Source organism: Theobroma umbraticum, unplaced genomic scaffold (assembly GCF_002168275.2).
Source record: "Theobroma umbraticum cultivar Fairchild unplaced genomic scaffold, ASM216827v3 scaffold_95.0, whole genome shotgun sequence".
Lineage (NCBI taxonomy): Eukaryota > Viridiplantae > Streptophyta > Magnoliopsida > Malvales > Malvaceae > Theobroma > Theobroma umbraticum.
The window spans coordinates 5,631,327-5,655,355 of NW_018397257.1; the positions used below are offsets into that span (position 1 = coordinate 5,631,327).

Genomic DNA, 24,029 nt, shown 5'->3' on the forward strand with positions numbered 1-24,029 from the left:
CCCCCCTTTTTCTTTTTAATTTTTGATTTTTCCTGTAAATTTATATAACCAACATTTTTTCATTGAATTAATTGTGTTAATTTGTTAATTTTTTATATATAAAAATGCACATCGGCCCATGGAGGTTAAGAATTAATAATTCTATGATGGATTCTATGAGACCATCCATCCATGTCAAGTTACATCCTAAGTTTTTTCAAATAGCATTATTGTGCATTGCTAAACTACTCACCATTCAATAATCACCTATCATGTACAATAAATAATTTAAATTTTCATGATTTAATTAAAAATGACATATGTTGGCGTGGATTAACCATTAATAAAATCATTTCCTGTATTGCTTGGGTTATTATAAAAAGAAAATTTTTGTATGTTAAAAATGTATATTTTGTGACCAAGATAAATGAAAAGTGTATGTGTATGTATATACTAATTTTATCCATAATCTAACCAGTTAACAATATTGTAGTCTAAGTAGCTAATTAACCAACCATTATAATCTAACTAACTAATTAGCTAATATTATTGCTAAATTGTGTATTCTGTTACAAAGGTATATGAGGTGTATATATAACTTATTTTATTCAAAATCTAAATCTACCTAGCTAACAATACAGTAGTCTAACTAACTAATTAACCAACCGTTGTAAGCTAACTAACTAACTAGCAAATAGTATTGTATTCTAGTTATAACACTGAATTTGTATAATTAACTTAACACCTTCTTCAAACTCAAGGTGGTAGGATAGATGTTGACTTTAAGTTTGAAAACTTAGTCTTGAAATCAATTAGTGGTTGAATGACGGTCTTAGTGATAGTATGATAATGTTTTCATCCAATCAAAAAACCTTTTTTACCTTGAACCTATAAATTGTAGTTGTTTTTCGTAAAAATGGTTGCAATTTATTTGAATATTTCATATTTTTTCACCTTACAATCAAAATTAGCATAAATAAAAACCAACATTGAAATTAGGAAATCAAAACGAGCAAAAACAACAATCTTTCAAAAGTATAGATGTGGCAAAATATGTAATAAAATACGTGACAAAACATGTAATAAAACACATGACAAATACATGACAAAACATATAGCAAAATATTTAAAAAATTATGTGACAAAATGACCAAACACGTGGCAGATGCAAAAGTAACAATTTGAAGAAGAGAAGGTTCAAATTAAAACAATCCAGACGTATGTGGTATAATTATTTTAGTGAATATTTGTTAAAAAAAAGTTATTTAATGATCTTATATACCCATATATTTTATAAAAAGATTTGGATCTAAATTTATCATAATTGCTATTTATATTAATAACCTGAATATTATTGAAATTCTTGAAGAGTTATAAAAAATTGTGAGTTACTTAAAAAAAGAATTTGAGATAAAAGACCTTGGAAAAATAAATTTTTGTTTAGATCTTCATATTAAACACTTGACACATAGAATTTTTATTTATCAATTAAATTATATAGTAAAAGTGCTAAAATGATTTTCTATAGATAAAGCACATCTATTGACTTCACCAATAGTTATAAGGTCATTAAATGTTCAAAAAGACCATTTTTAACCTTGTAAAGATGATAAGGAATTTCTTAGTCTTGAAGTACCACATCTTACTAGTAATACACAATTTGATATATCATTTGTTGTAAATTTATTAACAAGATATAGTTTTTCTCCAACTGAATAACATTGGAATGAAATTAAACATATATTTTGACATCTTCGATGAACAATTGACATGGGTTATATTACTCAAATGTTTCAAAATCAAATTTAATTGGTTATGTAGATGTAGAATACTTATTTGATCCACACAAAACTTGATCTCAGACAAATTATTTATTCACATATGTCGGTACAACTATTTCATAATGTTTTGTAAAACAAACTATAGTTGTTACTTTTTCTAATCATGTAGAAATTTTAGCAATTCTTGATATAGGTCGTGAATGTGTTTGGTCAAGATCTATAAGTCAAAATATTCAAGAAACGTGTGAATTGTCGATCAAGAAGGAAATTCCAACAACGTTATATAAGGATAATTCTGCTTGTATAGCACAGTTAAAGGAAAGATAGATTAAAGCCGATAAAATAAAATATATTTCACCAAAATTCTCATTCACTCATGATCTTCAAGAAAAAAGTGATATTAATATTCAACAAATTCGTTAAAATGACAAGTTAGTAGATTTATTCATCAAAGTCCTTTTTATTGTAATATTTGAAAAATTGGTACAAAAAATTGAAATGTGCCGTTTTAAAGATCTTAAATAATGCAATCATCAAGGGAGTAGAATACACACTGTACTCTTTTCTTTCTTCAAGGTTTTTCCTGTTAAGTTTTTCTTAGTAAAGTTTTTAATAAGACAGTGTTTTAAAAGCATATTCTTGAAAAAAATTATGTATTCTTTTTTCTTCGCTGAATTTTTTTCATTAAGTTTTTCCTAGTAAAGTTTAATGAGACATATTATTAATACAATGGATATTTAAAGAGAAATATTATGAATATATATGTGAATGTCTATGATGTTATGACTTAAGAAGTTCAGACCTAGTCAAACAGCGTAACAGGCTAAATGCAAGAAGTATAATATAATTTGAACTCTTATATTTGAATATATATTTAGATTTGAATATAGATTAAATTACATTAAGATTAAAATTTAACGGATTATTAGTTTGTAAATAGACCTCTCACCACATTTGTAAATACGCACTTAAATAAAATTTTTCTTACTTTATTAATAATTTTCTCTCATAATTATTTCTCAGTTTATATTTCATAGCAATATTCTAACTGCAATTATCTTAACATATATGATAGAAAATAATTTTCTTTTTTTCTTTTTGACGTTTCATTATATCTTATGCAATCAAATATACATACAGGCTACAGCGCCTGGTCAAACATGTTCTTGAGGCCGAACAATATCTTGCCTGTTAATACTTTTCTGTTTTTGTGTGAAAGGACAAATGTTTAGAGAACCCACCACGATGATATCCATATAAATCTCATCAAAGCTCTTGAACCAATAATCTTGATTGTCTGAACATCAATCCATTCAGCTTTTAGGTGAGGAATGTGAGAATATTGATTTGAAGAACATTACCATATACAAACAGTTCCTCAATTCATTGTCCAAGAGATTAACACTTTTCTATTACTATTATTATTTTAATAAATAAAATATAATATAACATTGAGTAATCAAATTAGCTCAAACAACAAATCCATCTAGACCTAAGGAAATTAATGGTCTACTCTTTTAATTATTGGCCCATGCAGTTGGTGTACTTTGAAACTATGAAATGTTAGTAACTTGTTGAGAAATGAGTGGTAGCATTTGATCTTCGTGTTCAATTATGAGACCTCGGAAATTGATTTTTTTTCAAAGAAAAAAGAATACTTTTATCATCTTTTGAAGTATTACACAATTGTCTTCACCTACAAGAAATTAAGAAGAAGAGGTGGCTTGCATACTTTATTACTTGCAGGTCAAAATTCAACCTTCTTTTATGAGCCCAAGAGTATCCCACGTGAACGGCACTAGTGAACAAATATTAACTATCATTTTTCTGTCAAAAATTTGTAATAGGAAGCTTCACAGAGACTTTCACATGGACTTATAATTTGTCATGTATACTTTAAATGGACCAAACAAGAAGATGCACCCTTTCTGATAAAATCCATGTTATTAAAAATAAAAACATTATTTAAAAATTAACTTCTCTGTCTTAGTGGTTCTCTCTTTTATTTTAATAACATTCTACAATGGATCTTACGCATGCAATTAATGAATTAATTTTAAATATAGTTTTTGTAGTATACATAAAGAGGTTTAAACAAGAGGAAAAGGGTTTTTCTTTTTTTTTTTTTATCATTTGAATAAGAGAAGGTTCAAATTTTAAATCTCAAACCTTTTAAGAAAAGTCACAATTTCTCGATAAAGTCAAAAACTTTTTGAATTATTTAAAAAAACTTAAATAAATTTTTTATTCTTTTATTACATTCAATTAACTTTTTATATTTTTATTTTATTTAAATAAATTTTTATAATTAATAATTAATTAATTATTATTAATTAAAATATCACTTATTATTTTATATAATGTGATGTACTGATATGCCATAATAATAATGATGTGGTATGATGATATAATTATTAAAAATTTTCAATGTTAGTGACATATGGATATAAAATGATAAAAGTGATTTTGATTAATGATAATTAATTAACTATTAGGTATAAGAGTTTGTTTAAATGAAATTAAAAATATAAAAATTTGATTTAATATAAATAAAAAATAAAAATTTATTTAAATTCTCTTGAATAATTTAAACATTTTTCAAAGATTATATGTTTCAAATATAATTTTTGAGATCGAAAATATTTAAGAGTAATCATGAAAAAGAAGTTTGAAAGCATCTTTCCTCTCCTATCCTATCCTAGACAAGAAGAATGATTTTTGCACATTTAAGAGTAATCTGGGTTGTGGACAAATGCATCGTCGGCTACTAAATTCGATATGATGTCTTCGCAACTTTAATTGCAAATGTGTGCCGACAAAACCATTCCCATTGCTTAATTTTGGAAAAATACTTGAAAAGAAGTTCCATGTGCTAACTAGTTGACGAATTAAGAGAATGATGTATGTACTGGTCATTGGATGTGAATGATCGAGATTCCGTACATTTGATCATTTGCCAATTAATGTTTGATATGATAATGATACATCAGTTTTTTCTTTTTTTTCTGATTTGGATCGGATCGGATTGAATCATGTGTAAATCTGTCATTATGGTTTCCTTTGAACTACATACTCAAAATATGGTTACTTGAACTTAAATCAATTGGAAAAAAGGTGAGGAGGAATTTAGGTTAAGCTTGCATGGGTACAATATTCATTATGGGTATGTGGAATACATTTTGAACTATTTTAGGGCCATCATGTCTATGAAGGCAAAGGTAGACAAAATACTGTGAACATCTAATCTTACAGCTGTCAGCTACCATTGGTTGGGCATTTTAAACTTTATTGAAGCTTTATAATTATCCAGGATGCTATGACTCTTCTCAACCCTTCCTTCGTTTCTCACAAGTGCAATATGCTTTAAACGCCTTTTTCTCTTTAACCCTTGAAGAAACAACCCAATATATAAAAGATGGTCATCTTCCATATAAATCCAGGACTTCAAATTAATTGAAATTGTAATTTGTAATCGATGAAATATCCTCTTAGAAAGCATCAAAACATATGTTAAATTATAATGTGGGACGACAAGAAAGCGAATTTCTTTTGTTTTTGTCGATTCTTGAGAAGCTCCATTCAACACGTAGTATGCATCTTCAACTTTGTTTTCTTGTCAATTACACAGAACCAAGTTGCCAATAACACTGCCGTCATGCATTTCAATTTGATCAATCTTGGTTAAAACAAGAGTTACAGACTTATTACACTTCACATGATTGTACGTAGATTTCTATGAAAATTGAAGAGTTATTGCAATAATATATTTTATTCCATTCTGCATGTATGTTTTGTCAGTAGGAACCAGGTCCCATCTAGTACATTGATTATTACAAGTAGATATTTTATCTCCCTCCAGTTTTACAACGATGTGATCGATCCTGTAGGCATCCCTATTATGATATTTTAAGATAAATATTATAATATTTAACAGTTTCATAATCTAGTATTTAACCTTTTCATTGATCTCTTTTAACAACATCGCGGATCAATATTTTTTTTTTTATCTGTCCTTGCCTTACGAGGAATCTGTAAATTTGGAAGCGATTAGGTACTGGATTCTTGCATTTATTATTTATAATTTTTTTATATTATTGTGAATGATCAAATTGTTTAATTGTCCAAGAGAAGCACACTAATTTAAGAGTCTTTTTCTTTTTGCTATTTTTAGTTTAGTTATATAAAATAAATATTTCAAAATGCATTAATTTTTTTGTACATTTAAAAAGAGCATACTATTAAACTTTATGTATAATTAAATTATATTAATTTAAGATCTATTATGTTAAGAATTTAGAATGCAAAAACGTACTTACTACTTCTTATACGATTTCTTTTTTAAAATTAATTCTTGATACATAATTTAATAGTAAAAATAATATTAAATAAATTAACCATCAAAATTCAATATACTAAGATACTTTTCATATTTTTTTACATAACTCTCTAATGAATGAGATTTTAATATTGTTGTGTAGGCAAAAAAGAAGACTTTATTTCATATTTCATATAATAAATCTCTAATCTCACTCATCATAGATTTTAAAATTTTCTATATAAACTTACATTTTTAAACCCACATATAACATTGGAGTCTAACTCATTTTATTAAATTATATTTAATTTTATTAAATTATAAAATTTCCTCTTTAACAAAATTAAATTATCTTAACTTAATTTTAATTTTACAGGAAAATCAAACATATGCATTATATGAAAAGTGAAAGTAAAAATAATTTTTTTTATATTAAAAAATTAAATTTAAAAAAATTGGGTGACTGAAAATAGAGATTTGATAAAAGTCACAGCATTACTTTTTTTAGTATTGTGAAAAAAGAAAAGGCACACTTTTATTACATTTGACAAAGGTTTTAATAACCAAAAATAGAAAATAAATAGAAAAAGAAAAAGGTAAGAAAAAGTTGGCATCTATAATAATATCAGATTAAGTACTATTATTATTGATGTCAACTGTTTTCAAGATTCAGCCGATTCTATTGGTCGCCATGCACCAAAACAGTAGGATCTCTGTTGATTCTCAGCTGGTCAGAGTGAGAAAGTATTTGGATAAAGCAAATAAAGAGTGAAAAAAGTATGATATGACCATTCCAAATTATGAACCTTGGGAGTCGTTTACAAGAAATCTGTGGATTTTTTGCTTGAAATCTCAGTCAAATTTTAGCTACATATTCTTAAATATATTAGATTTGCAAATGAATCCATGTCAATATATTAGCAAAATAGCTGACAATTAAGCAACTTCAATTGGGCTAGAGTTGAATTGTTTCAAAGTTTTGGGTCAAAAAGATTCAAATAATTCAATCTTTTAATGTATTTAAATTAGATTAAGTTATGTACAGATATTTAATTTAATAATAAATATATATTTATTAAAAATAGTAATTTTTGTTATTTCAAAATACCTCATTTTTGCTATAACTGGTAAATTTTGTTTTGAATGGATCCAACCTCGAATACATGGAGATTAAATTATTGACTTTTCGAGTTACCTTAGGTTAAGTTGAATTTCGGATTAATGATGCATATTTATTCCAATCACGTCAACACTTATTATGTTTATAAAATTACCATATTAAGTATTTCTTCTTTTTTATTTACGTAAATATGACATTGAAATAATTTAATATGAAATTAAAAGAAATCTTCTTGTTGTGTCGGAGTCAACTCCCATTCATACTTAAAAAACTCACAAGGGTTGTGTTGAAATATCTTTATCAACAGTTAACAAAAAATCAAATTCATACAGTAATTTTGTGTTATGTTGTAGGGATGAGGCCCCCCCACGAAGTTTATTGTTGTATTGAGACCTTGGAATCCCAAACTTCATTTTCAGCTCTAAATTGAAATGGGAAAATAAAGAAGAATTGGAATGATAACGACAAATAGAGGTAGCCAAATGGTTTGCCGTCTTCAAATTGATATTGTTGTAGTTTATTGGGTTGATGCCGACGGAACATATCTTTGGCCTGTTTCAGTCGAGCCTCACCTCATGGATGCCTTTTGCACTAATATATCAGTGTTTCCTGACAAAATTGCAACAGCTGCTAAGGGCCTCACTGCTAAATTCATGATAACACTAACTTGTCTTAAATTTGAGTGTTACTTAGTACTACTCTCTTCTTGATATGGATCAATCCAACGTTTAATTTTATTTTTTGACATCAAATCAATCCAATTTAAATAGAAAATGATGACACTGAGCAACAATCTAGTTAATCCGTTTATATTGGAATGTTAAACGTTTTTCATCTAAAACAAATTCACATGATACCTCAATTCACGTAAATAAAATAGATTAGACTTAAGTGAGAATTTCGTGTTATAATTCAAGAGCTTATTGAGATTTTTTGTATAAATGGAATGGCTTTCCCTCTAAAATCTTGGGTAGTTCAAGCCATCAACTGCTTGTAACTTCAGTTTTTTCTTTTGATTCACAAATTAAGCAACACACAAAGGGGAGGAGGAAGAAAGAAGGGACTTCAGAAGTCTAATAGATCAAGATGATGAGTTTTAAGGGTACAACACTAGGCATACAAACTTTTCCCATTCTGATCAACCCCACCATTTTCGAAGATTGGAGGTCCCTCTTTTAAGGACAAAGCAAAAGATACTTGACTCTTTACTTTCACCTTTCATTGGACTCTTGCTTTTAGGATCCATAGACAAGCAAACCTTTTCCTGTGATCAAAAAGGAAAGTTTAAGATAGGAATCAATAAAGGGACTGTAAAATTTCAGCATCTTTTAAAAACCAACTAACTATACCGACAATGACTTTCTTCTATTGATTTTAACAACTTTGTTCTGCGGGAAAGATACTAGCAACAGGGCTTGGATTTTTTGTTTTTGAAGTGAATCCAGCTAAGGAAACACCACCACCCCAAAAAGAAATAAAAGATAAATAAAGGGTGGCTCCAGCCTTTAACATGCGTTTTAACTAGTCCCATTTTAGTGTCTAGGCATCAACTGATATGTTGCATAAGGAAAGTTGTTTAGACCACAGTTCCATACTTCAAATGTGTCCATAGTTTTGCCCACTATAAGAATGAAAAGTGAAGAAAGTTGTTCCGCATTCATTTGCCAACAAAATCTCCTATTCCAAGCTGGTTCCTTCAAGTTGAGGGATAGATTTTTTCAACAGAAGACAATACTAAATTTCAAAAACACTGAAATGCAGACAGTTTGACATGATGTGACCATGGGCTTATCAGCAAAAGTACACACGTGAACATGTCCTATGCAGTTGAGCATGAGCAAGGTAAAACCGGAGAAGATTTTTATGAAATTAAAATTGCAACAAGGTCAACAGGCTTATCACCACAGTCAAAGTCATTTGCCCCTTCTGACAAACTCTGCTCTTCAAAGTGCAACTCTAATACAACAAATGCTTCCAATAAAACAACTAACGGTGATTACACTACTGACCACAATCTGAGGAGCAAAAAATGTACATAAGACTCCTATTCGTTTTCAGTACTATTCCAATTGACCATGAGTCCAAAACAAAAGAACGCACAACATTGTAAGCAACAAAATCCAACTAGCTGATGACCGGTTGCAGGATCAGAAAACATTGGACTTCATATCAGCTGGTATAACTGAGACATCAATTTAAATTATAAAAATTAATTCACTGAAGGGGAGATCAAACAGCTTAATCAGGACATAGTAGCCACCAAAGAAAATAAGCCAGAAAGAAGCAGCATAAAACTAGGTAACACAAAAAGAAGACGTGGACATGATGGCAGAACACAAAATACTGACTTGAAATGGTTCCAAGATTCTGTTAGTTTGTTAGCACTATAAAACTTCTTTATATCATGTCCTGGAGCCCAAGTGTCTATTCCCTGCAAGAAGGGTTCTTTTTTTCTTTTAATTTGGTCACTGAGGTTTATTTTGGCAACTGCTTTTGTAAGCAATATAGTGTGTTAAACGAAATACTACTCACCTGTATATGGTGTTATGTGAGCTGGGCCAGGGCTACAGATATCTTAGCACCAACAGCAGCATTGTTTTTTACAAGTGCAATGTCTAAAGCTTTGTTAAGAAAACCAATGCAATAAGTTGAACAATATTCACTGCTCAATGCAGCAGCTAAAGAATACCATAGAATGACTAACAATAATAATTTATTTGTACACAAAGCGAATTCAGATTAGAATAAATCAACTTACTAGTGTGCACTATGCCACTGGACACAAAAAATTTGTCCACACAATATAAAACAAAATATATAATTATTAAACTCTTAAGGATACTTGAAGCAAGTGATGCTCCTCCAGTTAATTCACTAACTCTTGCAAGCAAGAAAGGAGTCTCAGCATTCCCTGTTACGTTCTTTTCTCTGAAGATAAGTGTACAATCATCTAAGTAGGTATCAAACATATGATAAAAGTATGCATGAAATCACAAAGGAAACTAAGAACTCCAGATGTTTAATGAGCATAAAGCAATTTCAACCTAGCTTCTGTAAGGGCACGTTGTATCGCAGACTCTATTAAGCTTCCAGAAGCTGAGTGTTCTTTTGGGATGGGAACCGCAATTAGTACTCCATTTCCGAGATGAAGTTTCCGGTTAGCATCTGTAATCAATTTAAATTAAATAAAAAGAAACAAAAGAAAGTGACCATGAATTACTCTATTTGAAAAAAAAAAACACTAAATAAAAGATCAAATGAACTTTGTCAGTTACCAATTAACCGTGCACAGTCTTCTGGGCTATCCACACGACAAGGTACCTAGATTATTACCATCAATGAAGAAAAATCATCCCATTACATTTATTCTCCTTGGAACAAAGCATGTTAAATTGTAATTTGTAAGCTTTCACATAAATCTGCAAAACTATCTAAGATTAACATTCTAAGAATGTCTTTCTTTGTGCATGCATCAGCGCCACAGCTTCTCAATTAGACTTGCTTACTTGAGGTTTCACGAGAAAAAGCAGAATGTTGACAACAAATTAGGAGCCTTCCAAAATAATGTAATGTTCCAATTTTCCGAAAGAGAAAAATAAAGAAAGAGAGCAAAGAAAAGCAGTGAAGATATAAATAAGATTAATTAAACAGGATCCACTTTTCACTGATATTGACTTTGGACTATCTAATATAGAGACCACCATTAAAACAAACCGTTGTTACGTGATAAAGACAGAAATGTGACTTCAATGACCGTAGGGCTTGATGCCACCCCTCTCTTTGCAAAAGTCAATTTAAAAAGAAATAATATCAACTGATATTGACTGATTATTGTTTCAAATGAACTATTTCAGAAGAAAAACTCACAGTAAATAATATCAGATTTACCTTTTATTCTTAAAAGAGAATACTATCAGATTTTCGATAAAATAAGAATGCAGCATCAAGAAATGCTATAATCTTCTATAAATTGACTATTTATACCTTGCAGCCACTTCTTTCAGTGAAAAAAGCTGGAAACTCATAGGTCTTATAAGCACCAACACAAACTCCCTGAGTTTCCTGTATTAAGAACCAAAACCAGTAATTTTGTGTAAAACACTAATGATTGAAAATTCACAATCTGGAGCTGGATCTTTCAAATATTTGTACACAGAGTGATTAAGTACCAAATATTCCAGTGTCCTCGGAATATCTAATATCGATTTTACACCAGCAGAGATGACTGCTACTGGTGTCCTTCCAAGCTCTGTGAGATCAGAGGATATATCCATAGCTGCACTTGGAACATCAGAAGCAGCACAGTATAAGGACAAAATACCAAAGAGTGCCTATTCAAACGATCGTAACTGCTTGGGTGTACAGACAGAATAACTGCTCCCTTGCATGATGCAATAAGACAATCTTTCTTACTATCAGATGCCATTGCTGATATGATACATTAAAATCTCTTCTTTCCAGGTGAAAAGTGAAAACAAAAAAAATTGTCAACCTTAAACCACAGATGGCAAAACCCACAAGCAAAATTACTAAAGAAGATGGATGTGGTTGCACTTTGATGAAGAAAATAAGATGAATGAGATATGGCTCATCATAGAATAGTTCATTAGTTGCAATGTCTAAAACAGCATCTGGACCAAACAATTTCTAGGACCATGCAGATGTGGAAGTCCAACTTACTATGCTCGCCATGTCTATGAACTCCCCCAATTCCCCCAGTAACAAAAACAGGGATACCAACCTGCGAGTGCTGAATATGTTAATGTAACCAATAATAAGGATAAAAATTATGGCCAAGAAGGAAAAAAGAAAAAAGGTGATTGGCGCATTTATATGAGTAAACCATGAAAGTGAAAATTCTAAAGTAGTAGTCACCATGGCAGCAAAAAACATGGTTGAAGAAACAGTGGTTGCACCATTCCTCTTGGTGGCCACCTGTAAAAGGACATCAGTTAAGAACCAGATAAGCCCCTTAACCTTGTAGGATCTATGAGGTCAGTGTCATTTACTATTCCACCCTGCTGCTTATTACAAGCAGATTTCAAGTAGTTATTGAACTGAAAATATTCAAGAAAACCAATAGAAAGAAACAAATGATGCAGATGAGAATCCTTAGAAACACATACTAAAATGAATGAACTGTTAGCATCTGTAGATATGTGTGCTTCTACTTTATAATATGCAACAAATCCCTAGAGTTCAATGGAATATTCAAGCTGTAACCACTAAACCTCCAAAAAAGCCACAAGAATCAACACTCAGTCATGGATCTAATTAGCTGATTATCAAGAGAAGAATCAAACAGGAACTTATAGTCCTTCTGCAGCAATCTATATATGATACAACAGAAGAAATAGAGCAATATCTTCATAGAAACAATAATTTCAATTAAATCATTCAGATGTAACCCATTAATTTGCTTAATCTGAACAAGAAATGAAGATGTCTTGCAACCATAAGTTGTTCAGGGAAGAAGTTACTTCAAACGCTTTCACTAATCTTCATATCTCTCTATGAAGTAAAGTTTGTCCTCATAATACCATTTTCAATTTAACAAACCATAAATCTTTCCCCTAAGTAGATCCTATCAAGAAGAACAAGATAATCCTATATGGAAAAAATAATCTAATATAAATATATAAAAGCCAAAGCCTTTGGCAAAAAAGGCAATTATCCTATGTGGGTAGGCCATTCTGACATGTGGATGGCATAGGTAGGTGCCATGTGTCCCTTAATTAATGTGTTAGGTTTGATTTTATATATTTTTAATTTAAGAATAATTTATAATTACCAAGTTAATTGTACTTATTCTTTTTTTAAGATCCACTATTCTTACTTTCTATGAAAACGTTACAATTAATTTGGTCTTTAATATAAAAAAAATCAAAATTTAAATAGAAAGCTAATTATAATCATCAACATTTTTCCATATCATCTAATTAGGTACTCAAATATGTTCTTTTACTCTTCAATTCATAATTTGAATTCTAAATTAATCTAAAAGACAACCAAATTAATTTCATATATTTTGGTTTCATAAAAGGACAATGATGAAGAAGTGCAAAAACAAGACAAATTGACACATGTGAAATTCTTCAACTCCAAAACCTGTACATGTACAAGCTCATATGGCTAATCTCTTCTCTATTATATTTTTACAGCTCTGAAATTTTCAAATATGTTCCAAGTCTTATGTTTAAATCAATATCTGTTCAATGTGATATAGTGAGATCCAATCATATCATGGACAATATCATGATTTAACTTGAAGCGGAACTAATATCCAAGTGAGCCATCCTGGAATAAAGGGAAATTAATTCTAGAAGCAGCTAAAAAACTTTATTAGTTTTATTTTTCTAACACCAAGATAAAAGTAATAAAAGGCTTAAGGTAAGTGATAGTTATTTTCCCCAAATAGCTTAAAAACTTTGATTCAACCCAACTTTTTATTTCAACATTTTGCATATCATGTGCTTTCTTTTTCTACAACATTTTTATTGGATGTTTGAAACTTATTAAAACATCTACAAAAGGTTAAGTGTCTCACAATCTGTTATTTGGATATAAAAATTTAGAACACGTTATGCATTTTGAATACTTAAATATAATTGTCAAAATTTTCTACTTGCGTATATATTTGCATACATAAAACTAACCCCACATCACATGGGTCACAAACTAGTTTATTGCGATACTCACAACATGTGCAATGTCCCTCCGAGCTGTCTTTTGAACACTTTTTCCCAGTTGGGCAAGCCTTTCCAGTTGTTCCAAATTCAAACCTACAGATAGGAAAAACTAGCAAAATTAGAACCACAGAAAACTATTTGAATAATGATATTAAATTTCAATAATTGCAGATGTCTGGCTAAGGGCTTGGTTAAAGCAAAATGGAACAAATCAAGTGTAGTGTGGAAAAATCCAGCCATGCCAAAATTGTATGAAGCATTTAAAAACATTGAAAACATATACTTAGTCCATTGAATTACCATGAACTATTAGAATGCTCTTCTCATTACACATTGCAAATCTAAAGAAAGAATTGATCAGGTTGGCTTATGGTCCCTAGTTTTAATCAATAAATGCAAATCGCAAATTCTGTTTATGCCAACCCCAATAATATTTGCTCACTGCTATCTGCTGCTCCAAGCAAGGCTATACATACTAATGTTATGTTTCAATTTCTGGAGAATAAAGTAGTAATATATTACATGATCATTGATCAGTACGCCAAAAACAACAAAGCAAGTAACATTAATCCTCATCGAAACACTCATTTTGAATATAAACATAAAAAGGGCTTAAAAATAAAGACCTACGCACGGTATGCCATCAAGAATAGCAATGGTAGCAGGAACAGCTCCATTTTCCCTCACAATCGCCTCCACCTCCTTGGCTGTTTCAAAATTCTGAGGATATGGCATTCCTAGAAACAAAAACAAAAACACACACACACACACACACATATAAAAACATCCATCAAATTACATTTGACAGACCTCCAATGAAATTTATCACTATAAAACATGAACCTTGACATTGGGTTAGTTCCAATACATTGGTTTTCTTTTTTTTTTTTTACAATAAATTGCCAAAGAAAGGCCAAACTCTACAATTTGAATATTCTTAAAAAGAAAAGTTGATAAGCTCCCCCATTTGTGAATTTTTTTTTTTTTAATTTCAAGAACCCAGTATATTCCCAAAAAGAGTTTTCTTTCCATTATCCATAAAAAGAAACAGAGCTCCCCAAAGTTCAAACAATAACCAAGACAAATAAATTGACAAATATAAACATAGAAGAAAAAAAGAGAGAGAAAGAAAGTATGAAATGAAAGAGTACCATGGGCAATGATGGTGGACTCAAGAGCAACAACAGGGTGGCCACTTGACAAAGCCTCAGAGACTTCTGCAGATACTTTGACTAAAGCGTTTGAGTTCGTTGGGCGAAGATGGTTGCTGAGATTCGATAGTCTTTTCAGAGCTGACGACGACGCTGATGATGATGATGAAGAAGACGCCATTTGTCCAAGAGCTGTAGAAGGGCCTTTGCTGTGCGGTGCGGTGCGTTCCTTTTATGGAGCGTCAAAGAAAAATTTGACTGATTGACGGGAAAAGGTGCAAGTGTGTATTTCCAATTGGAGTCGGATTCTTCAGCAGTAAGCACCGGTGGAAAAGATAGAAAATGAATTTGACTTTTCTTTTCCCCTTTCTGTGTTTTTTTCCGTCTTCCTAAGAAATGTTGTTATCTTTACTTTATTTCACCTTAATTTTCCTTTTATTCTTAATTAAAGAATTTCTATAATATCAGGGACATTTTAGCCAAAGCAGCGGGAAATATAACCACCACAAAACGGTCCCTCTCTGTGTTTTTTTTTTTCTCCCTATTTGCAACAATTTGTTTTCATGTTTTCATGGCTGCCAAGCTCTCCTTCGCTTTCCCATTCCCTCTTGAGAGATCCTCAAAACCATTTCAAAGAATCTCTGTTTTGGCTCTTCCACAGCTGAATCCTTGTTATGGGTTTTGCTTCTCCAAGAGAAACTCTGGCTTTAGAGGCCTATCTGTGAATGCTCTCAAAGAAGAAGTAATCCAATCAGCAAATTCAGAAACTACCCCTCATTCCCAAACAACTTTCCCTACTTCCTCTAAGCTTGTTCTTGTCATTGGCGCCTCCGGCGGCGTAGGTGAGCTCTCTTTCCTGCTTTTCTTTCCCTTCTGGTTTTGCATTTGTATAGTCCTACTGTATTGCTTATTTGGAGCTGTTACTTGTGAATTTATTCATTAAACAGTGTATTTGGCTTGGCTGGCATATTTCTTCTCTCTCTCCTTTTTTGTTTTTCTATTTTCAGAGGAAGCCAATTGGTTCTTTTATTGAGTTCCCTTTGAATGGAAATAAGAGTTACTTGGCTGTTGCTTTTGCTAGGCTCCTTCTAGTTGTCGTTTTTACTTGTTTTTGCTATATCATATTTAAGGGGCTAATCAATTTGTAGAATGCTTGAGCTCAACTCATCTGCAAAACTTGAGGCTTGGAACTTGGCACAAGCTCTAGCTCAATTAAGTTTTTAATTGGCATACATGACTTTCGCTTAAGATAAAAATTGATTTAGCCTAGCTCAACCCGAGCAGGCTTGATTATACTGTTCTAGATATTGCATATTGTTCTATCATATTACATTTATACATGCACATTTCATCAAGCTTGGAACAAAATCTTAAGTTCATTCGATTTGAGTGTTAAAACACTCAAACTTGTCTTGACTGCATGCTTAAGATTAAACTTGATTTAAATGATGTAGCCATTTGCATATACACTTAACCGGACTAGATGTATAAATAAGTCAGGAGGTGAGAGAGAGTGTCTTATAATTTATTTTTTATTCATATTTGAGGATTTGGGCTTCAACTGATCCCTTGGTGTACTATAAAACCAGTTAAACAAAAAGTAGGATTTAGGAGTAACCTTTGATAAATAAAAAGAAACTAACAAGGGTAGCGACAGACACAAGTATCATTGGGCTTTGGCAAAAAGAAGCAATATCCTCAAGCACCTGCTTCATATTGCTTCACACAGCCATTATTGCATTCATCTTTCTGGCAACCACCTCCACGGTGATGGTTTCTCACACATGCCTGCTGCATCTGTAATAATATAATTTCCTGCAAGAAACAACAAATATTTAGTCATTTTCTGGGAATTGTCTCACAAATTTTGGTGATATAAAGAAAATTAATAGTCATCTTAAGCCTTATGTTTTGATATAGAGAATATGACTTCAAATATGAATTTTCCATCTTTCAACATTGTTTTTTAGTGGATAGATAGAAGATGATGATAGTAACCAAAACAACACCATTAAAAATAGTCATTAAATAAGTATATTCACATTTTGGCTGCTATAACTCAATTGGAAATTTGAGGATGAATATAATAGCCAATTAGAGAAAAATCTAGAGGCAAGTTGTTGAGAGTATGGAAAGGGGCATGTCAGCATCTGTACCTGTTATCATTATATGATTAATTGTGAAGATATCTTACAATTATAGGTTGTATATTATGCTAAGATTAACATATTCTAAGTGAGCATATAAATTATAATTACAAGAGACTGTAAAAATAAGTAAACTGAGTTGTTTCTCTTTCACTTGATACAATCCTGTCTCTTAGTGTTATCTCCAAAGTGATTTTCCTCAAAATTTCAACCTGTTCTTTTCTTCCTGCCCTTTGCATTGGTTGCAATATTCAACCTTTTAGCTTTAGTAATATGGTAACTTATACCTAACATGATTTCTATAGGTTTAATTGAAAATAAATTCAAATAAGCTCTAGAGACAGCTTATATTTTAACATTTAAAATATATTCAAATTTTCAAATATACTTGACAAGTATATGATTCTAGATGAAAGTAAACCTACTGATTAAAGTTCATTTATATGGACCCACTGATTAAAGTTCATTTACATGGACTGAAGTTCATCCACTCTTAATCTTGTTTATTGCACTAAATGGAAAATGAAATGAATGGCTAGCTACTTTTTAAAGCCAGTGATAACAACCACATGTTGTTGCTTCTAGTATTTATGCAAAGAATTTGAGTGGAAAGTATCTATTTCTAGTATTTCATTTCCTTAAAGGAGCGTATGCAGCAAAATTTGTGTCTGCACTCCATATATTTTCTTTATTACCATATTTATCTGCCATGTTAGCATACAAGGAATGTATAATCAGTACATGATAATTGTCCATATTTAATCAGACATATAAATCTATTCCAATGAATAAATAGAAAATTCTTATTGACCAAGTTGGTTGTATTGAATTGTATTGGACACACTAACCTTAATCCTATCTGTAAACGAGCTTTAACTTTATCCGAACCATAACACAAAATTTTCCTCCTATTAATTTAAATAGTGTTATCCAATTTAACTTCACTATGCACTAATAACCTTAGAAAGTAATAAAGGAGAGTTTTTTTTGTTTTATTTCCTAAGGATGTAAGGCACCTATTTATTTTATTGCACATTCTAGAATCAGTTAAGCATATGCCCATAATATTTTCCGCTAAATATATATAAACTATAATTACTTCACCTTGACTAGTAAAAGTCTAAAAATCTTCTTTCTAGTCTAAGTAGCCCATATAGATAGTATCATTTTTTCCACAAACTAATCATCTCATGATCCCTCGTAGATAATAATGTCATATAGCTATGTTTGATCTGTCAACAAACAATAGTTCAACATATTCTCATACAATGATTTACAGCCTGAATGTGGTATCAAATAGTTTTTGTTAAGCTCCCATGTCAACTGACTTAGACTTGGGGCTCTGATTAGTTACGCTTTTAAAAATTGAGTTAATCATGAGCTTTAGATAAATACTAAAGTAGTGACATTAAGCCTCCATTTCATGACATAGTTCAAACTCACAAAGGGTTCAATGTAGATTCTAGATCTATGCAGCTCATATACTGATGAAGTTAAGATCCAATTAGTCACTTCCTCAATAATGCTGAAGAAGCATATGCATGTTAAGGTGGAACTCATATAAAAGAATGTCAGACATATGAACGTTGGTGTAGATGTTATTAAAGCAGTTAAGCTAAGAGTCTTGAGCTAATCACTTTATCAAAGCAGATTCTCACAAAATTTGGAGATGTGGAAGGTCTTCCCCTTTGACTAAATTATACAGTCTCATCTTGGTCATATACAAATTCTGCTTGACCATGACTTAAATGTTTTATTGCTCCTGTATTTACAATCCAACCAAGAACAAAAATGTGCAAACAAACATAAGCAATATCAACCATGTATGCATTTATACTTCTTCGGATTAGTGCATTTGCAAGCAAAGTAGCCCAATGAACTTTTGTTGTGATCAATGCCAAAACTTCTCTTGTTATTTATTATATCAGCAAGTTGTTCTCCTTTTTCAGGGCAGTTGGTTGTGGCATCTTTGCTGAACCGGAACATCAAGTCACGCCTACTATTAAGAGATCCTGGGAAAGCAACTACTCTGTTTGGTAACCAAGACGAAGAGAAGCTACAGGTGGAATTGTTATCTGATTTTGAATAATGCATGCTCATTGATTATGTTCCTCACATTTTATTTTTATGTTGTAAACAGTGTTCTTTCTTTAAATTTTTATCCCTTTCTTCAGGATGTAACATTTTATCGTAAAGGGCTTTTAAAACTTGATAGGTTTTTAAAGGGGACACTCGAAATCCAGCAGATCTAGATCCATCTATATTTGAGGTTTGCGCTTCACATTTAACCAACAAACCTTTTCTTTTTTTCCATTGATTTTCTTGGTACATGACATTAATTTGCCCAGTTCGGAATTTCCAAATGTATCGATCTTTCACAAATTTTGTGTAGGGGGTTACACATGTGATTTGTTGCACTGGAACAACTGCATTTCCTTCCAAGAGATGGAAGGGGGATAATACACCAGAAAGAGTAGGTCGGAATTTTCCTTTGATATCGCAATAAATTCAATATATTATTATCAACATTTTAATTTGGCCTTTGTCCATGGATTATTACTTGCTTAGTAATGAATAATAAACATAATCATCAACCTTGGTAGATGTCTTAACTACTTGTGCATTAACTTATTCATCCTTTGTACCTGGATTGTTGACAAACAAGCTATGGTTGTTTTAGTATTCATACATCTTTCTACAGAACCAATCATATCTATCACTTCGGTGCATCTATTATACCACATGTGTCTAAGTGCACATGGACAAGGACGGTGCCAGTGGGGTGCCTAGGAGGGCCATGACTGCCCTTGGCTTTTCCAAACTTATTTCCTAGCCCACCTAAGTTTTTTCATCAATTTTTTTAGTTATCCTCATCTGGCTACCCTTGAGTTTATTGAACTCTTTTATTTGTAAGTTAACTTTTCCAAATTTTTTAAGTTATTCCAGATTACTTTTAAATTTATTAAATGTATAAAATTTGTAATCCAAATTTCCTTATATTTTGTAGAATTGCTTGCATGATCATTTCTTTTTTTTTTGCATATTATTTGAAAAACATTGAATATAATATATGATGCTTTTTATGCAAATAAAATTCAAACTGATTTGTTTATTTTAAAGATCATGAAAATTTTCAAATATTACTCTATTAATAACTTAAAAGGTATTGCCCCCCTTAGCTTCCAGTCCTGCATTCTGTCCCTCCACGTGGCCTCATGCATACATGCACTAGCACACTTAGAGACAGTCATATTCGTCCAATGGTTTTGACTATGTTGTATTCTTTAAAGATTGGGAGGGTGTAAGGAATCTCATATCTGCATTGCCTTCATCATTGAAGAGAGTAGTTCTTGTTTCATCAGTTGGCGTAACCAAGTTCAATGAACTACCATGGAGGTAATATGAGTAATTAGTTGGAATATCTTTTGGATGTTAAATTATGAAGTTCATGATGACTTGCCTCTCTCTCTGTTAGCGTTGCACAGATTGTCTGGATATTCTTTTTTTTTTTCAATTGCTATGCTAAGAAGTGCGCTTCTCATTCACTGAACCAAAAAGGTCCTCATGTTGGATTACATGCCGAAAGAAAACTGAACAATCATCCATCCATTGTTCAACCCCTGTTATTCAAGGCCTATATTGAGAAATTGCAATTGCAGCCTCATATAAAAAGCAAATGGACTGTCATAAACTCAGTAGTCACTACTTAGTTCTGCCACATAATAAAGTATATTATCCTTCATAGATAATCTTTGCTGAGGTCTCATAGCATTCGGTTCTTTAGTGACACCCTTTTGAACACTTGTGATATATATTAAGCACCATGAGCCAAATAGTACAGAATATACCTGATCATCAAAATTTGACGCACGCATGTAGCTATTTGTATATTTGGTTTTAAGCTTTCTATTATGTCTTGTTTAGTTACCATCTAAATAGTCAAACAATGAATGCCATTATATGGTTTTCTCATGAGCAGGATACATATTTTTTCGTGACTTCAAACTTCACATGCATTATTGTTTCTACTGTATAAATTATTTTGGTGAAAGAGCTTGTCATGCCATCCCCTCCCCTGCCCCCACCCAAATAAAAGGAGACCCAAAAAAAAAAAGGGAATCTTCTTAATAGTATATAATAATCACAATCCACTTCATTTGATTATATGATTTAACTTAGTCTGGTATCAAACTAGTGAAGTTCCTTGCTGTGCACCTATTAATACTGCTTTTTGCTGCAAAATATCTGAGGGGTGATTGGTTTGCAGCTAAAACTTCTTATCAACTCTATACTTTGACATTATTTTTGGCAGCATTATTAACCTATTTGGGGTTCTCAAATATAAAAAGAAAGGGGAAGATTTTCTTTGCAAGTCTGGCCTTCCATTTACAATCATCAGGTAAGTGGCTAATGATAATATTTTTGTCTCTTGATAGTATTATTCTTGAATGCTTTTTCAAACTATACTCTTTTGTGTATAGAGCTGGTAGATTGACAGATGGGCCTTACACATCATATGATCTTAATACTTTTCTTAAAGCTACTGCTGGGCAACGCCGTGCAGTTCTAATCGGTCAAGGTATGTTAAAGCAGGTTTTATAATCGGACAAATTGTAAAACTTTTTGTATTAAGTTATCAAATGTAATTAATCTGCAATCATAGAAGGTAAAAAGGTTGAATGATTTTAACAGCAATATTTTTTGGGCCAGGAGTTAGTTGGTCTCTCACCATCGATTTCTTTTAATTCAGTTATTGTTAAAATAAAAATATTACACTTTATCCTTTTAATTGTTGGAGAAACTTATTCACAGGCCCTAATTTAATTGTTTAAGCTTTAAGGTTGAACAATCCCTTAACATGTTATCAAAGCCTCTATGACCTAGTGGTCTAGAGTTTGAGTTTTGGCTTTCCTATTATAATGATAATTCAATTTCAACTGAAGGTATATAGTGGGCTTGTGTTTAGTCCATGCTTTCAAGTCAATGAACTTGCATATAATGGAGTGTGCTAGAATCTGGAATCTACACTTGGACCTTACTTAACAAGTTAAATTTTAATTTAATTATTTTATCTATAAAAAAACCAATAATTTTGGCAGTGAAATCACTATGACCATCTATTGCCTTGATAATGACATTTTAAGTTATGCTGCAGAGACGACAGATTCTTACACAAATGGTTAAGTACATTATAAGCAGTCCATTTTATTAACATTCCTGTGTTTTTCTTTGAAAATGGCACAGGAGATAAACTGGTGGGAGAGGTCAGCAGGCTTGTGGTTGCAGAAGCTTGCATACAAGCACTGGAAATAGAATTTACAGAAGGCAAAATATATGAAATCAACTCAGTTGAGGTAAGTATATAGATTTGATAGAAAGAGATTGAGGGTAAATGTTGGCATTCCACACATGCAATCATTACATTTAGTTTTTCTGCAATTCAAGATCAATGCAATACGAACATAGAATCATTGAAACCAGTGTGATTATTGGAAGATGACAAATTAATGACTAGAGCTATGGTGCTATACTGAAGTATTCTTAAAACAAGTTCACTCTGTAAAATGTCTCATCTAAATTTAGCATGGTAAGTTGCTGTTTTCAAAGCAAAAGAATTATTTAACCAAATGTAAATTCTTTGTATGTTAACTTCAGAAAAGCCAAAGTAATTGCTGGTTGGGTATTACTTTCTATTAACTTGGTAATTATCTTACCACGGTGTGTATCTTTCTTGAAACTCTCTATGTTATGAAAAACAACTGTTTTTATGCCCTTCGATTATACCAAATTTAATCCTAGCAATTGAACACTGATATCGTTGCAGTAGGTATATAATGAACTTTTAGATTCTGATGCAACTCTTTGACCCTGAAAGGTTATGTTTCTAAAAATTTTTGGGTCCACCATTTGGTTTTGCTATATCGTTTCTTGCAAGAGCAGATGATTTCAACCACTGTCTTTCTCTCTTCGGTTTATAGTTCTGATTATACTTCACCAGTACTTGTAAATGCCAAACACAAAATTAATAATCCTCTAACACAATTTTTGTGGAGCAATATAAAAGTATATATTCCAGTCTTAAGAGCTCTCTCTTTATGCGAAAATAGCGTTAGGATCAGACTGTATTTGGAAAACCCTTCAGAGGACCACTGCTTTGAAGGAACCGACACTAGGCTATAATTTTTCATTTGTTGTGCATTTTATCATTTAGAAGTCTCAACTTAAATTGTCTAATCTAATTTGGTGAAATTATGGTCTGAATCTTTTAGAAAGAATACGTGCTTTACTAAAAATGTGTTTTATAATATTTTTTTGCTCTTCATCCTCGCTTGCATATTAGAGTAATGCACTATGTTCTTGCATTAACTATTGTAAAGATCATAGTTTTAACCACGATTGAGGAGTTGCTTTATTTTGCAGGGGGAAGGACCTGGTACTGATCCAGAAAAGTGGCAGGAGCTATTTAAAACAGCCCCAGCACAGTGAAACCTGATTCAGCAAACACCAAAGATGTGGCAAGAGTGAAGAACTCATACTGCTTTATTCACTGTGTATAAAATGCACATAGCTATAATATCCTGCTGCCGATTTCATGAGCAGCACAACGGGCATTATATTCATCTCTTGTAACAATTATGATCGTCTTTGCAATCCCCCTGTAAGAGTTAACACATTGTTTTGGAATTAATCTTATAAGCAGAAGAAACTTTGACCTTTTGTCTCAACTCGAATTAGTTTCTCATATTGCCCAATTTATTCTGGAAAGAGAGAGTTCGAGGGGCTATACCTGTCAAAGTGGAAAGCCAAACTCTTGCAAGGAGATGTTCTAAAGCAGTGTGGTTTAGAA

The 24,029-nt window shown here is 31.5% G+C and overlaps 2 protein-coding genes across 4 annotated transcripts; one reads left to right on the forward strand and one right to left on the reverse strand.

Moving 5' to 3' along the window:
- Positions 1-8,099: 8,099 nt before the first annotated feature.
- Positions 8,100-15,216, reverse strand: LOC110411809 (indigoidine synthase A family protein). 3 transcript variants are annotated; one of them, XR_002444818.2, is made up of 13 exons: positions 15,036-15,216; positions 14,511-14,621; positions 13,895-13,977; positions 12,071-12,130; positions 11,876-11,945; positions 11,365-11,471; positions 11,180-11,257; positions 10,471-10,516; positions 10,240-10,360; positions 10,038-10,123; positions 9,728-9,810; positions 9,544-9,626; positions 9,039-9,377 (listed from the first exon to the last, which is right to left on the reverse strand). XR_002444818.2 is itself a non-coding variant. In XM_021422131.2 (12 exons), the coding sequence occupies exons 1-11, from the start codon at positions 15,214-15,216 to the stop codon at positions 9,740-9,742; spliced, it is 1,014 nt and encodes a 337-aa protein (XP_021277806.1). In that variant the 3' UTR covers positions 8,100-8,459; positions 9,728-9,739. The 3 variants fall into 3 exon arrangements, 2 of the variants coding, with proteins under 2 accessions (XP_021277806.1, XP_021277805.1); XM_021422131.2 differs by lacking the exons at positions 9,039-9,377; positions 9,544-9,626 and adding an exon at positions 8,100-8,459; XM_021422130.2 differs by lacking the exon at positions 9,544-9,626.
- Positions 15,217-15,221: 5 nt separating this feature from the next.
- LOC110411810 (NAD(P)-binding Rossmann-fold superfamily protein) lies at positions 15,222-23,897 on the forward strand. The gene is made up of 10 exons (XM_021422133.1): positions 15,222-15,351; positions 15,504-15,877; positions 19,132-19,244; positions 19,398-19,451; positions 19,575-19,659; positions 20,473-20,578; positions 21,495-21,581; positions 21,664-21,761; positions 22,427-22,536; positions 23,603-23,897. Exons 2-10 carry the CDS (start codon positions 15,607-15,609, stop codon positions 23,666-23,668), a joined length of 990 nt encoding a protein of 329 aa, XP_021277808.1. The 5' UTR covers positions 15,222-15,351; positions 15,504-15,606; the 3' UTR covers positions 23,669-23,897.
- Positions 23,898-24,029: the final 132 nt, after the last annotated feature.

What these genes read in the sequence shown, in the direction of transcription:
- LOC110411809 (XM_021422131.2), bottom strand. Translation starts at nt 15,216, where the DNA reads ATGGCGTCTTCTTCATCATCATCATCAGCGTCGTCGTCAGCTCTGAAA. An exon ending in GTCCACCATCATTGCCCATG is followed by an intron (nt 14,622 to 15,035) that starts GTACTCTTTCAT and finishes TTTTGTTTCTAG; the next exon opens with GAATGCCATATCCTCAGAAT. An exon ending in TCATAGACATGGCGAGCATA is followed by an intron (nt 11,472 to 11,875) that starts GTAAGTTGGACT and finishes TTCCAAGTGCAG; the next exon opens with CTATGGATATATCCTCTGAT.
- LOC110411810 (XM_021422133.1), top strand. Translation starts at nt 15,607, where the DNA reads ATGGCTGCCAAGCTCTCCTTCGCTTTCCCATTCCCTCTTGAGAGATCC. An exon ending in AAGACGAAGAGAAGCTACAG is followed by an intron (nt 19,245 to 19,397) that starts GTGGAATTGTTA and finishes AAAACTTGATAG; the next exon opens with GTTTTTAAAGGGGACACTCG. An exon ending in TGCAGTTCTAATCGGTCAAG is followed by an intron (nt 21,762 to 22,426) that starts GTATGTTAAAGC and finishes AAAATGGCACAG; the next exon opens with GAGATAAACTGGTGGGAGAG.